Genomic DNA, 15,138 nt, shown 5'->3' on the forward strand with positions numbered 1-15,138 from the left:
TGAATTTTATGGCCTTGGGGCACCACGGGGAATTTTTAGCTTGTTACCAAACTCCAGACAGAAACCTGGAACGTTGAAATAGGTGCAATACAATCATCATACATCTTTTAGCCTTTATTTTCTTTTGTAGATACACATAGATTTATTTATGTGCATGTGGTTTAAGCTCTGCAAAGAGGTAATAGAAGTGTTAGCATGCAAATAAAATATATTAACAGAAGCTGTTTTCCATAGCTTAAATTGTCTCGCTCTTGTCAGAAGCACATCGAAGCTTCAGACATCACTGCTGCTCCAGAAAGGGCTTCGTTTAGTCTTTAAAGTTCTGCTATAAAAAGCTGGACTTATTCTTACTTGTGTTGCTTAACTACATAACTCCTATACAAAGCCATGCATCATAGAAAGCCAAACATGGGAAACTTTCCTCTAAAAACAGATAATAAAGTGGAATAACTAAATAATATTTTTAGCGTCAATCTCCGGTTCTGCAGCACAATGAGTATAACAGATTTAATAAATTATTTGGAAGCTTCTTGGACTTTTCCTGCAAACAAATGAGATAAAAACTATAAAATCAAGAGGTGTTTCTGTGCATTAGCTCCCTCTTGAAGGGTTGTTACAGCCGGAACCACCAGATGTCACTGCTGCAGAGTTTGAAGCTCTGAAGATAGAAAATCATCCACTGTTTACGAGGTACACCCACAACATGGTTAAGGTCAAATACCCTCATTTTAAGAGTAAACTATGTATGGAAAGGAGGATATGTATAACTGTAGTATGAATGTTGGATGATAGTTGCAGTACAGTTATTACACTATAATGAGGCGTTATAAAGTCTGACAACAGTGGGTATGAAGGACCTGTGGTCGCGCTCCTTCTTGCAGGGTGGGTGTCCCAGTCTGCTGCTAAAGGAGCTGCTTAAGCCCCCCACAGTCTCATGCAGGGGGTGAGCGGGGGAGTGAGTTTTGATAACATCCTACATGATGTATGTATTAGGGCCTGATGTATAATACATCACTGAACACCCTCTGGAACCATGGATATGAAATGAGTGTAAAGTTAATGTTTTATGTTCTAGAAATGCACTGAGGTTGAGATTGAATGTTCAAGTTAGAGCAAGAGGGCCCAAAATACTTCAGTAGCAGCAGAACGTGTTTTAAATCTAACTAACGGACGATTGACTTTTATTTTATATATTATATAGGGGAAATGACCCCAAAACTCCTCAAGCAAGCTCGGTTTTTGGACTGCTATTTTGAACAACACCCGGAACACAGCGGAACACCAAACAGTTCCTACCCGGACCATAAATCCGGTGCACACTGAAACATGGCGGCCAACTTGGAACAAATTTTCCAAGATTTTATATTGAATAAAATCAGAGAAATTGAAGACCAGAATGAAGACAAAACGTATGTCACTGTTGTGTTTTGTATCCGCCTTAGTGTTAGCTAAATAAAATAAGCTAACTTGTGAATAGAACAAAAGAAACGTTAATTTGTTTCAGCTCCAGCGGCCGGTGTCCGCTATGGTTAGCTAATATAACAAACAAGCTAGCGTTACTATAAACCTATTTATTAAAGCATTTGAGGGCTGGGATACAACTTGTAATGATGTGTTAAATGTGTTCGATGGAGGTTGAATAAAAACCATTTTGAAAGCAATGAATTAAGCCGGTAAAACGGTGTTGTTTATTTAACGTGACAACAACCTATTGGAACTGTTTTTGCAGGTTAGCTAGCTAACTGTTGTGCATGTATAGCCGTGAACCTGCTTTAAGTTGTTCCAGTTTTGAAGGATTATTTGCTTAAAGGGATGCACATATCCGTCTAATTAATGCTGCTGAGATTTCATCAAACACCCTTGCAAATAAAGTATGTTCTCCTTGCTGTAAGTCTGCTATTACTAGCAATTATTACATTAGATATATTTAATCTACAGATTTATTGAGATAACTGATGGTCTGGACAGGATGTATATAACCTACCAACAATGTAGCATTTGCCAACCATAATAATATCATACAGCATATGCATTTGTAACACTTTAATAATTAAAAATTTGGAATATTTCAAGCTACATGGCAGAAATGATAGGAAACATCTGATAAATAGTAATATCTCTTTTTCTGTGTCTCCATCAGTGTCGCTGAAAATGTTGCTGCTGGCAGTGAAACGGTTGTAGCAGAGAAAGCCCCGTTAGTGAGAGACAAAGAGGAAGACGTGAGGGGCAGCGGTTCACATCATAAGAAACATAAGAAGCACAAAAAACACAAAAGCAAGAAGAAGAAGAGGAACCGAGACAAGGAGAGCAGCTCAGAGTCGGGGGCGGAGCTGGAGGGAGGAAGCAAACATCATTCAAGGTGAAAACTGAATGAAGGGATCAATGCTGAGCAGTACTAACACAGTAAATGTTCCTTATTAACTGATAGTTATGAATGGTTAATGGTAGTAAGGCTTTACTGATGAATTCTGCTTTATGCTCTTTCTGTGAAAGACAAATTTGGGTACCTTTGGAATGAGTAGATAACTTCAGCAGGCAGCTGCAAGAAATCTCAAAACTAAAAGTTCTTGTTGTTTCCACTGACAGGCTCAGATTGTTATACTAAGTGTCTGACAACATGACAGGATCCCTACAGAGATAGACCTTTTTGTTACGGAGGAAGATGATTTTTTAAAATCAGAAACAGACGTTACATCGCTCTCTTCAAACACACCAGACTCCATTGATAAAAACAGGAATTTTACCTCAAAGAACACAAGAGTTGCTGATCTACCGTTGCCTCTATTGGTCTGTAATAACACAAAAATACTAACAGATCAAAGCAGAAATAGACAATGCACCTCCTGCGTCCTGCACAGTAAAATGACTGATTTTGTCAATGGAGTCTGGTGGCTTCAAAGAGAGCGATGTAGCGGCTGTATCTGATTTAAAAAAACGAAACATCGTCCTCTTTTACAAGAAGGTCTGTACTCCGAATTCTCCCTTTAACAGAAGGTGCGTACAACAGCATCATCAGTTTAGCCTTTCTGCCATGAACCAGGAGAGCACTGCAGCAGGTTGAATAAAGCATCACCGAGTCAGACCTCACATAGAGGTAAGCAGTGTGCTGCAGACCACACACACAGACACACACACACAAGATGAACTTAAGGACTGACTCGCTCCTCTGTGCATTTCTGGCTTTATACTGCAAAACCTTACAATGTTTGGTGGTTGGGTTTATTTTGAAATGGGTCTGTATTCCTTCCTTTTTACTTTTTAAATGTGCCTAACTCAGGTTTTATGTTTGATTCATAGAAGAGGATCACCGACAGACGCCAATAAGGAGAGAGGTAAGTCTTTCTCTTATCATTTCAGGCATATGGATGCTCATAGCGGGCCAGTCAAGCTGATTCTGATCACTGTCGCACAGGAAGGTGTTGACAGGATGCAGCTGAATAGACTCCAGTCAGTTTGCCTTGTTAGTTTGGTTTATGTGGAATCTGTCAATTAAACCCCTCTGCTGATTAAACCACCTCCTAAAGCCGCTTGAAAAAGAGGCTCTTCGGCCGCCTTTAAGTGGACTCCTGTGTGTTTTTATGTTGTGTGAAAGCAAACAGACTGTGTCCATTCTCTACAGTGTATCTGGGTTCATGTAGTGGCGGCAGCATGCTGAGCAAAGTATTCTAGACATCCCTCTCCCAAGTCGTGTTTTCATGCTCCTCCTGCAGGATGCGAAGGCATTCCACGGCCAGATAAGAGATACTGAAGAATATTTATGAGCCATATAAAAGAGTGTTGTGTCCACCCTTTGGGTCTCCGGCCATAACGTGAAAGAGCAGCGGCTCTCCGCCGAGCTCCTCCCGGATGCCTGAGCTCCTATCCAAGGCTCAGCCTCACCTTAAGGAGGGAACTGATTTTTTGGGTCACTACCTGGCTGATTATCTCCTAAACTGTGCGATCAACAAGCTACCTGTCAGTCTGTCTAGGCTTATTTATGTTGGCTTTATCAAACCATGTGGCGTCATACATCTCCATATTCCCAAAGACTCCCAAATCATATTGTAGAGACAGATCGGCGTAAAGTCCCGCCCACCTCAGGGGAAACGATCCACAACCCTGCACTGACTTTAAAAATGCTTTAAATCTGCAGTGTGGTGATTTCTTTCCCCTCCGGTGGGCGTGGCTCTCACAGTGTGACTCCTGCGCTCTGTCTCTATTGTCTGCGTCATCTCCAGGTTTGTCATTTCTGTTGTACAAAACATGCTGTACTGGCACAGAGCTGCTGAACTCTCTGTCCAGGTGAGGAGAGCGAGAGGAAGTCCAGGAGCCACAAGCGGCACTCGACAGGAAAGAGGAAGAAGAAGAAGAGGAGGCGGAAAGATGAAGAGAACTCGTCCGATTCTGACTCAGAGTCGAAGCAGAGAGAGGGTAAATGTGGTCAAAGGTCATCGCCAAGGAGACGAGAGGAGCTGCCTGATATCATCCCAAAACAGGTAACGACACCTGACTGAAACAAGGTGTCCTCAGTTCACTAAGAGACTCGTTATGAACCATCTTTCTTTGTTGCTTCCTTACAGGACAGCTCCAACAAAGGAAGAGGAGAAGAAGACAGACACGACAGGAGGAGCTGTCGTCGTTCCCGTTCACGGTCACATTCCCATTCACATTCCTGCTCGGTGAGGAGGACGTCTCGCTCTCCCTCCAGACAGAACCACAGAAGATCTCGCTCTCGCTCCTCGTCCAGTTCAAAGCGGCACAGGACAAAATCCAGGTATGAAGGAAAACCATCCGTTTATGGAAAAACAAACTGCCTTCTCTCATCCTGATGTGTCATGTGGCTGTTGTTCCTCCTGGTAGGTCCCCTGAGAAGAAGGCAGCTTTGGATGAATCCACACAGTCCACACAAGAGCCTTCAAAGAGCCTCCAGCTGCCTCAGCCGACCTCCAGCCCTCCTCATAAAAACCTCACAGCAGAGGAGGGGACAGAGTCGAGCGCAGAGCTGCAGGCGTCTGACCGGAGTGAACAGCCAGCAGAGAAAAATGAAGCGACGGCGGAGGACACAACACAAGTACAAGGTAGGATCGGTTAGAGATACACTGTATACACTCCAGTCTTACAATAGTAGGATACAAAAGGGCTTAAAAACTTAAGTTTAAAGATATTCTTTTAATATTTTTTGCCATCAAATGTTATGCTCTCACTTGAATCGAACCTGACTGTGGTTGATTTGAAAACGGACCGAGTTCCGTCTTTTCTGGCGGACCGTGCTCCGGTGGTTTGGTCCACACCAGAGTTCAAATGCGTGTTCTCACCTGTCCAAACAAACCGGACTTTCAGTGGAAAGCCTGAAAGTCCGGACCGAAGCTGTCAGGTGTGAAAGCATCCTAAAACAAGTTGGTGTTTTCTTTACTAAGGGCGCAGTCACACCTAAGGTCTGTTTGATTCGAATCCAAGACCAAATTGTTACAAAGTTGCATTTTGAGTTTGGTTTGTGTTCACACGGCAGCTTTTACCAGCGGACCAAAAGTTTTGATGTGCGAGGAAACTGCTCTCTGATTGGTCAGAATTTCCACGTGGGAAAACTCCCTGAAGTAAACAAAGAGGCAGAGCACACTGATCGATTGCACTCAACACGATCAGGGACTTTAATTTTTAGTTTTTTTTTAATTTATAACCGACACTGTTCCACAGATCGATCAGTTCCTCTCTCCTTTAGTTTTTTCTCTGAACAGTTTGAACACCTCCGTGTTCTCGTGCGTTTCCACAAGCATTTGTGAAATTGTTTGGTCGCCCATATTTCTATTTCCTCATCGCTCCCCCACGGCTGCCCTCTACTCATCTCGCTGCGTGTCTCTGCAAATGTCAGCACCCGTAAACGTACGACAATGCCCAGTTTTATGGTTTGTTTCCTGTATTTGGTCCTACTTTAAGTCTTTTTACGTTCTCACCACAATCAAACTGGACCGTGGTTGGTTTGGAAACGAACCGAGACCCGTCTTTTCTATCGGACCACGGTCCGGTTGTTTGGTTTGCACTAGACTTTCATTCAGGCGTTCACACCACCTAAACGAACCGCACCGAGGGGACAAACGCTCCAGGGTTCGGTTCAATCAGACTAAATAAGGCTGGTGTGAACACACCCTGAGACAAAAAATTGATGTAGAAAATTGGGTGATTTGTTTGTGGTGCAACGCCAGTCAGCTTGTAATGTCAACACTTCGAGATAATGAAACCTATAGAAACAGGTTTGTTTACTTCTTTAAAGAGGCTCCAAATAACGTCTTATGTTCTGCTCCAGGTTCTGGCGCATCCCAGTCCACGCTGACCCAGTCCATATCTACTGAACCTGAGCAGACCGCTGAGCCCTGCTCCCCTCACATTAAAGCATCAGACTGCCCCTCCAGTGTTAAATCACCAGCGAAGAAGAAGAGGAAACCGTCGAAGTCCCCGCAGAGGAAAAAAGAGTCAAAGTCGTCAAAGAGGCAGAAACGATCCAAGTCGCCGTGTCGGAGCCACCGGAGAGGATCCAGATCCAGGAGTCCTTCGAAGAAGAAGAGATCACGCTCCAGGTTAGATATTTAGGCGATTTAGAAGAAGAACTAAGTTGTCTTTGTCTTGGCGTTGGATGATACTGAGCTACACGTGGTGTTTGCAGGTCAGGGGGCCGGAGGTCGCGGCGGTCACGCTCACGGTCGGCGTCTCGAGGTCAGAGGAGGGCGACGTACAGCCAGAGGGACCGCTGGAAACGAGAGCCGAGTCACTCCCCTGTGCTCATCCTCAGAAAGAATAGATCCCCGAACCGGAAGCACTGCAGCTCGAGCGACAGCCCTCACCGCATCAGTGACCTGGGTCAGACAATATTAAATCTCTTCGCATAATCCCCACATCCATGTTATCAATTATTTCCTTTATTGTATTAACATTAATTCTTTCCTCAGATAAGGAGCAGCTGTTAGAAATCGCCAAAGCCAACGCGGCTGCCATGTGTGCCAAAGCCGGGATGCCGATCCCCGCCAGCCTGAGGTCCACGGTGCTGCCTCTCACTCTGCCCAGCGTGGCCATGAACGCCGCCATGGCCAGCATGACGGCAGGTAGAGTTTGCACTCCTGCTTCTTAGATACAGACATCGATTTGCTGCATCTTTTTCCTCCTCACTGGTCCTCTGTCTTCCCTTCAGCCACCATGACAGCAGCGTTGTCCAACATGGGCGCTCTGTCGTCCCTGCTCCCTCTGCCCTCCATCACCAACAAGCCTCCTCCTGCCTCCTCCCAAGCCAACATGTCGGCTCTGGAGGAGGTGAAGCGGAAAGTAGCGAAGCAGGCCAACAGCATCAGCATTAAGGAGTTTACTGATGTAAGGCTGCAGCACGCATGGTGATGTCTGGTGCTTAAAGGCAGTGCTTAATTTGTGTGTGTTTGTGTGTGTAGAAATGTAAGATGATCGTGGACAGTAAAGGAGAGCTCCCGGTGGCGTTGCCTCATGTGTCAGACGAAGAGGATGATGGGAAGCCGTTCGGTGCATCAGCTCTACGAGAGCAGAAAGCCATCAGCTTCAGCATCAACGTAACGTCCACACACACACACGACGACACTGCATCTTATATTTGAGCTTACGCATCATTAGTCAGTGCATGCTTCTTCAGAGTTTTAATACCTTATGAAATAAATATCAAAGTTTAGCACTTAAGAAAGTAATTTGAGAAGGAATAAAAACACTGCCTCCTCTTTTCTCCTGCAGAATACGACGGTTCGTCCGGCTGTGCGCAGCGACGCAGGCATGGCTAAAGAGTTCCCCGTGTCCTCGGGATCGCAGCATCGTAAGAAGGTCAGAATATACTTACTTTAGATTTTGATCTGGAGAAACTCGGGGATGTTAACAGTGACAACATGATGGTGTTGTATTCTGGTCCAACGCCATCTTAACATATAGAACTAGACATGTAGGAAAAATTGCAATTGAACATCAGAGTCTGCCTTCCCTCATCTCGACTTTCAGAAATATTGGTCTCGACTAAAGTGTCAGACAGAGACCAGTGTCGCCTTTGATAACTAATATCTAATAATCTAATCTAATAATATCTAACTTTTACTTTATTTAATGCAATTTATACCTTGGTGTAGCAATTTCCTCAGTGTCCCAGGCTGTATTAGGCCTCAGTGTGTGTAGAGTTTACTGCATATATCTACCATCAGGACCCATTTTGGTAATGTTGCTGTTAAAAAAATCCTAATATTTTTAACAAATGTCTCGTTTTAAATTTGACAACAATCTATAAAATATTCAGCCGAGTATTAGGGCCACGTTAAAGGGAAAAAAATACGATTTCAAGAACGAAGTTGTATTATTACGAGAAAAAAGTACCGTAAAATTCAGAATATAAGGTATCCCAGAGCGTAAAAAGGTTTTCTATAGTTCTTTATTAATAATAATTGTTTTCATTTGATTTAATTCAGAACACACAAATAATGGGGGCGCTGGTTTAGCTCAGTTGGTAGAGCGGGCGCCCCATGTACCGAGGCTGCAGTCCTCGACACAGTCACACTGATCGCAGGCTCGACTTCCGGTCTGCCGATCCATTTGGTGCATGTCTTCCCCCACTCTCTACTACCCACATTTCCTGTCTCTCTTCAGCTGTCCTGTATAATAAAGGCCCAAAGAAAATAATCTAAACAAAAAACATACAAATTATATCCTTCCATCCACTTTCGACATGTTGAGTTTGTAACCCTGCTGGCGACCGCTGCTCAGCCTACGATGACGTTGATTGTTGTGAGGATAGCGGCTGCAATGGCGGTCATGACGCCGCATGTCCGTGACAAAGCTGGATTATAGCGCCATCGTCTGGGTAAAATAACAACAGCACAATAACATACCTCAGTCTGTATTTTATACCAGTATATTGTTCTCACTGGTATATAGGACGCAGCTCACTTTTTAGACATTCAAAGTGTGTCTTATACACCGAGTTATATGCTATTTATATTAAGAATGAGGTCGTAATTTTGGGCTATTGTTAGCTTATATGTCATTATGAAGGGGAATATCAGAAGAGCAGCCAGCCCACCTGCGCTCAGGTGAGGAGCATCTTGTTATACTTGAGTAAAGGTTTTCACAAATGACTGAATCTTTTGGCACAGCAGCACCAGCAGTTACCTCAGGCCTGTAGCCCCTCCCTCTGGGCGTTATTAATTCCATAATATTTTACAATCAACATGTAGAAACTTTAACACGCTTTATATTAAAATTTTATAGATTTTTATTAACCTTTTATTCAGGCTGATTATGTTCTTCTAAATGTTGCCACACAGTAATTTAAGATGCTCTGTGAGTGATGTAGTGTCCTCTTCTGTCCAGGAGGGGGAGACACTGGGTGCTTATGGAGAATGGGTTCCTGTTGATAAAACAACAGAAAAAGCTGCAGCCGCCTCCAGAAAGGCTCTGACCACTGTTCCCATAGCAACAACCACCTCGTCAACAGGTGACACGGCGACGGCGGCGGGGTTACCTGAGGTCGAGGATCAGCCTGGGTTTGTGGCGGATAATGACAGCGTTTTCCCCGACCCGGTGCTGCAGGTCAGTGTACTGTGTGTTCACTGAGTCTGTATATATGTGTGTGTATACTAATGTGAGCTTTTCTGATGATTATTACGTTTGTCTGTTTTAAAAGTGCTTTAAAGTTTGTTTACTTCTTTCTCTGTGCAGCCGGTGGACATCTCTCAGGCTGTAACAGAGAGAATCAAAGCTCAGAGACGATTGGCTGAGAACCCCTATGATGTCAGCGCCATCTGCATGCTCAGCCGGGCGCAGGAGCAGGTGTGATGCAGATTTATGTTTTGTTATTTAACGCAAACACCATGAATTTAATATCAAATGTCAGTAAGCTAGCAAGCATGTTAGCTTAGCATTTTAGCATGCTAATCAACACCTCTTGCATATCAACACCTCTGCCTCCCTCGATAACAAGTTGATATTTTTCTTTTATTATTTTACTTTAGTTTAAGATGATTCCCTCCCCTCCTCCATCCCTCCCTCCCTTCCTCCTTACCTACCTACCTTCCGTTTCCCTCTTTACCTTGCTCCCTTCCTCCCTCCCTTCCTCTCTTCCTCTCTACCTACCCACCTACCTTCCTACCTTCCTACTTACCTCCGTCCCTCCATCCCTCCCTCCCTTCCTACCTATCCACCTACCTTTTTAATTAGCTCTGTCCCTCCCTCCCTTCCTCCCTACCCTCCTCCTTTCCTGCCTCCCTCCCTCCCTCCCTCCCTCCCTACATTCCTCCCCCACTCCATCCCTCCCTCCCTCCCTACCTACATTCCTCCCTCACTCCATCCCTCCCTCCCTACCTACCTACCTCCCTCCTTTCCTTCCTCCCTACCCTCATTCTTCCCTACCTACCTTCTTCCTTCCTTCCCTCCCTACCCCCTTCCCCACCTACATACCTCCTTCCTTCTCTTCCTCCCTTCCTCCCTACCTACTTCCCTCCCTCCCTCCCTACCTATCTGTCTACCCTCCTGCTATTGTACCAGATTTTACCTGAATGCTTTGACTGTTTCATCTTATATTAATCTTCTGACAGGTGGATGCCTGGGCCCAGTCCAACACTGTTCCTGGTCTCTTCACGGGTTCGACTGGAGCTCAGGTCCTCAGCTCAGAGGAGCTGTCCAACAGCGGCCCACAGGCGTGGCTCAAGAAGGTAACAACACAAATACAACAAACAACATTTTCCCCATGAACTCCTTCTCTAACTCTTCTCTCTCCGTGTCTCTGTTAGGACCAGTTCCTCAGAGCCGCTCCGGTATCGGGGGGAGTCGGGGAGTTCCTGATGAGAAAGATGGGCTGGAAGACGGGAGAGGGCCTGGGGAGGAATCGAGAGGGAACGGTGGAGCCGATCATCATCGACTTCAAGGTCGACCGCAAAGGTCTGATGCCACAGTATACTCCATTTTGAACCAACTAGTGATGCAATACGTTTTCTTGTATTACTTTTATTTTGTGCTGTAATTTTAGAGCTGCTACTATAATTTCCTTCTGGATTAACAAAGTTTTATCTTCTCCTCTGATGATGGTGATTTTTCTGTGTTTCAGGGCTGGTTGCTGAAGGAGAGAAGCCTCAGAAGCAGACAGGAGGACTGGTGGTGACCAAGGATCTAATGGGTAACAGACACGCAGCATAAAGAGTGAAAACAAACCAGAATAATATCCTGCAAAATCTGTAGCATTAGCATTAGCATTACACTTGATTCTATATGAGAGGATTCATTCCTGAGACAGTCAGAAAGTTGGGTCAAAAAAGTCACAGAACAATGTCCTGGTGGTTTTGTTCCTCTTCATCTCATACGTCCCTTTTTTAATCCAGGGAAGCACCCGGTGTCTGCACTCATCGAGTTGTGTAACAAGAGGCGGATAATGCAGCCGGACTTCGTCATGGTTCATCACAGCGGTCCTGATCACCGCAAGAATTTCCTCTTTAAGGTGGGTCAGTTTGAACCCGAGCGTCCTGAGGTAGATTCACATTTAAAGCTTTGGCCTATCTTCAGATGAGTTTGTGATTTCAAATTGAAATAAAATCTCATATTTCTATTTAACGTATCCTCTGAGAGTTAAATTCAGACGTTTGATCACCCCTCCATCTGTCGTCTTGTCTCCAGGTGACAGTGAACGGAGTGGACTACCAGCCCCAGACAGCCAGTCCCAATAAAAAGCACGCCAAGGCCATGGCGGCTACAGTTGCCTTGCAGGCCCTGGGAGAGGTAATACAAGATAGTACAAGCAACACAGAGGGAGAATAATTCTGCTTTACTTTATATGTATCTGTGTTTTTACTGTGTGGATACTTCCCATGCAGTCGGGTCGATAAAAACAAGCGTTGAGATATACTTCCTTTTAACTATGTGTTCATGTGCGCATGATGGCTGCCACACGTTCCATGTGTCTGTTTGGAGCGTCCTGCACGTCCTCAGAACAATCTCTGGTGCGCCCTCTAGAGGTATCCTTCAGTAACACGCATATTGCAGCGACAGGTATGTGAACAATTACGTTCATGACGCAGACGGTTGCAGAAGGTTGAAAAGCATGTATATCTCCGGCCTAACAGAGAGTGATACGTTTGACTGAAGAAGCCTTTCGGATGAGAGGTGAAACGTCTTCAGGAACTTCAGCCAAGTCCAGTCACCCTTTTGGATTGAGCTCCGAATTACCAGCTGGATGACTGAGATCCTTCACATACAAGAGAGAAGACGTACCGCTTTGTCCACAGGGGGCGCCAACATCCACACAACATGAAAGTTCCTCGTAGTAGCTTTAAAGGGCCAGTTCGCTGAGTGTCACCCTCAGTCCTGTCATGCTATTATGGGGAGCTAATGCCATGTCGCTCTGTGCCTTTGGAGGACGCTATCCTCTTCTCCAATGGGCCAGGGAGCTCGCTAAAGTACACTTGCTCAATCTAGGACGCCCGCCTCTGATGTCATGTCTCGATCAGAATCGTCAGGTTTGAAATGTCGACTGCAGACCTGAAGATGTTTTAGACGATGCACCGGTATATTCTCGTCGTGTTTCAGATTCTGTCCTGCCGTCACCTGCAGAGAAACGGTAGTATTTCACTCCAGCATATCTCGCTGGGCCGTTCCTTTCAGAGGGAGGGGCGCAATGCATGCTGGGTGTTGTGTCCTGAGATTCATGTTTAAAGCTTCGGCCTCTCTTCGGAGGAGTTTGTGATTTCAAACTGAAATAAAATCTCATATTGAAATATCCGATTATTTTTATGCCGATTTAAACATTACTTGTGGTTCTTATTGTTTTCAGGTTCCTGTCGATGGACCAGGACTCTATACCGGCCCTGTTTTCACTGCTGCTTCAACTGGACCTTTGTTCTCTACATAGACGCACACATGAGTGGGACTAACAGATTTCACAGACTGTAGTTCAACACTTTGACTGTATTCTGTTTTGGGACACTGACAGAAGGGAGTCCGGTGAAAGAACCAGTCCATCATTGCCACTCTTGTTGTTACATTCTCTCGGACAGTTTCCTTCTGCTAAAACGACAGATTTTATACTCACAAAATCCTGTTTTTTCAAGTCAGTATGTTCATGACAAGCTGGCTAATTCATTTTCCCGGCTTGTTCGGATCGTTAAAGGTTCTCCATCATGTTAAAAGCGGGTGGCATGTATGTAAGTATGTATGTATGTAAGATATTGTAGCATTAATTCTGATATATATAAGTTTCTCTGTGATGGATGTGTTGACGGTGTTTCGTTGGTCAGAAGCGTTTCTGTTGGTCCTGATGTTACACGTGTGGCCTCATTTTAACAAAGTGTTTCTCATTAAAGAGGCTGCTAAACTTTATGGAACTAACCTGCTAAACATGTAAACAAATAAAGATTATATTTATGTTATGTAATAGAGAAAGAGACGTTATGTTTCTTCAAAACAATGCCTGTTGAATGTAACTTATTTATATGTATATTTTGGGTGTAAATGACGAAGAGGTACAAAAAGTTTTAGATTTCTTCAGCTACTAAATGTAATCCTTGGTTAAGTCCACTAATGTTCTTGTTGTTTCCACTGACAGGCTCAGATTGTTATTCTAAGTGTCTGACAACATTACAGAAAGGATCCCTGCAGAGATAGACCTTTTTGTTACAGAGGAAGATGATTTTTTTAACCAGAAACAGATGTTACATCGCTCTCTCTGCAAACACACCAGACTCCATTCACAAAACCAGTAATTTTACCTTGCTGAAAATGGGAGTTTCTGCCGTACTGCTGCCTCGATTAGTTTGTTTGTTTGAGTTATTGTGTGACTTTGTTGTTTCATTTGGTTAGTTTGAAACTTTGTGTAACACACAAAAAAAAGAAACAAACTACCTAATCGAGGCAGCGATAGACCATAAACTCCTGTTATCTGCAAGGTAAAATTGCTGATTTTGTCAGTGGAGTCTGGTGGCTTTAAGAGATGGATGTTACAGCTGTTTCGGTCCAAAAGTTTTAGAATTTGGAAGATTAGATCTTCCGTTATTTAACCAGAAATTCTTTTAAATCGCTCTCTTCAAAGCCACCAGACTTCGTTGACAAAATCAGCATTTTACCTCAATCAATCAGCAGTTGCTGGTCTACTGCTGCCTCAATTGGTTAGGTTTTTGGTGTTATTGTGTGATCTACAAGTATTGTGTTTAATACAAACTAACAATTTTAACCACCAAAGTCAAATAATAGCACAAACAAACCAACCGATTGAGGCAGTGGTAGATCTGCAACTAACTAACAAATTAGTGGTTTTGTCAATGGAGTCTGGTGGCTTGGAAAAAAATGCCCTGTAAAGTTATTTGTGCTTGAAATGAGCATCTTCCTATTTCACAATAGGGTATATCTCTGTAGGGATCCTTTCTGTAGTGTTGTCAGACACTTTGAATAACAATCTGAGCCTGTCAGTGGAAACAGCAGGAACTTTTAAGCGGACATAATTGCCCCCAAGGATTACATTGCAGCCTTTATAGCCTGTTTCATGGTTGTTGGATGAAGAAATACTACTGGAGCTGTTCAAACTTTTGTACCTATTTGTGATTTAGACCCCAGAACATGTTGCTAAGGCTGGGGAGAGTCTGGACAACCATCCCCCCCCTCCACAGAATACAACAGATTTGTGGCAGCTGCTTCTTTTCACTCACCAGTGAAGACTACTTGCCGGGCCTCCAGGAAACAAGCACCCAAACCAACCAGCAGGAGTCACTAGTGCAATGACATCCCCAATCCTCCTCTCTGGAAACACTGCCAGATGTGTTTGATGCTGCTGAGCAATGAAGCGGAGTATCTGCTGTGGTCGGCAAGTACTTTACTCAACATTTACTCTCCTGTGTCGACGAGAAATCGGATACATTCCCAGTAAGAAAAACGAATACTACAAAGCAAACAATAAACACAGCCTACTTTTAAGTATTACGTGTGCATCCAAAGCTTCATCTATCTTTCAGCTCCACTTTTATCCATAAAAATCATTCAGGTAATTGTCTGTGTCCCTGTTGATTCTGATGTGTATGTCTCTCATAATTCTGCCTTCATAACAAGCTCTAAGGAGTAGGAAGCAGGTGGACTGAGGTGTGAGACAGGCTGGGATTTGATCCTCTATAGACAACAGAGACAGGGAGAGAGGGAGCA

General features: G+C 44.1%; 1 protein-coding gene across 2 annotated transcripts; it reads left to right on the forward strand.

Annotated features, from left to right (window-relative positions):
• Window positions 1–1,323: 1,323 nt before the first annotated feature.
• LOC138603582 (protein SON) lies at window positions 1,324–13,644 on the forward strand. 2 transcript variants are annotated; one of them, XM_069675443.1, is made up of 20 exons: window positions 1,324–1,409; window positions 2,141–2,359; window positions 3,298–3,332; window positions 4,282–4,475; window positions 4,560–4,753; window positions 4,840–5,057; window positions 6,281–6,551; window positions 6,638–6,831; window positions 6,921–7,073; window positions 7,160–7,335; window positions 7,410–7,544; window positions 7,720–7,806; window positions 9,337–9,555; window positions 9,685–9,795; window positions 10,560–10,676; window positions 10,755–10,902; window positions 11,069–11,137; window positions 11,340–11,455; window positions 11,632–11,733; window positions 12,785–13,644. In XM_069675443.1, the coding sequence occupies exons 1-20, from the start codon at window positions 1,327–1,329 to the stop codon at window positions 12,860–12,862; spliced, it is 2,919 nt and encodes a 972-aa protein (XP_069531544.1). In that variant the 5' UTR covers window positions 1,324–1,326; the 3' UTR covers window positions 12,863–13,644. The 2 variants fall into 2 exon arrangements, with proteins under 2 accessions (XP_069531544.1, XP_069531545.1); XM_069675444.1 differs by lacking the exons at window positions 11,340–11,455; window positions 11,632–11,733.
• Window positions 13,645–15,138: the final 1,494 nt, after the last annotated feature.

Source organism: Semicossyphus pulcher, unplaced genomic scaffold, assembly GCF_022749685.1.
Source record: "Semicossyphus pulcher isolate SPU_LCO1_2020_fin unplaced genomic scaffold, fSemPul1.0.p SCAF_24, whole genome shotgun sequence".
Lineage (NCBI taxonomy): Eukaryota > Metazoa > Chordata > Actinopteri > Labriformes > Labridae > Semicossyphus > Semicossyphus pulcher.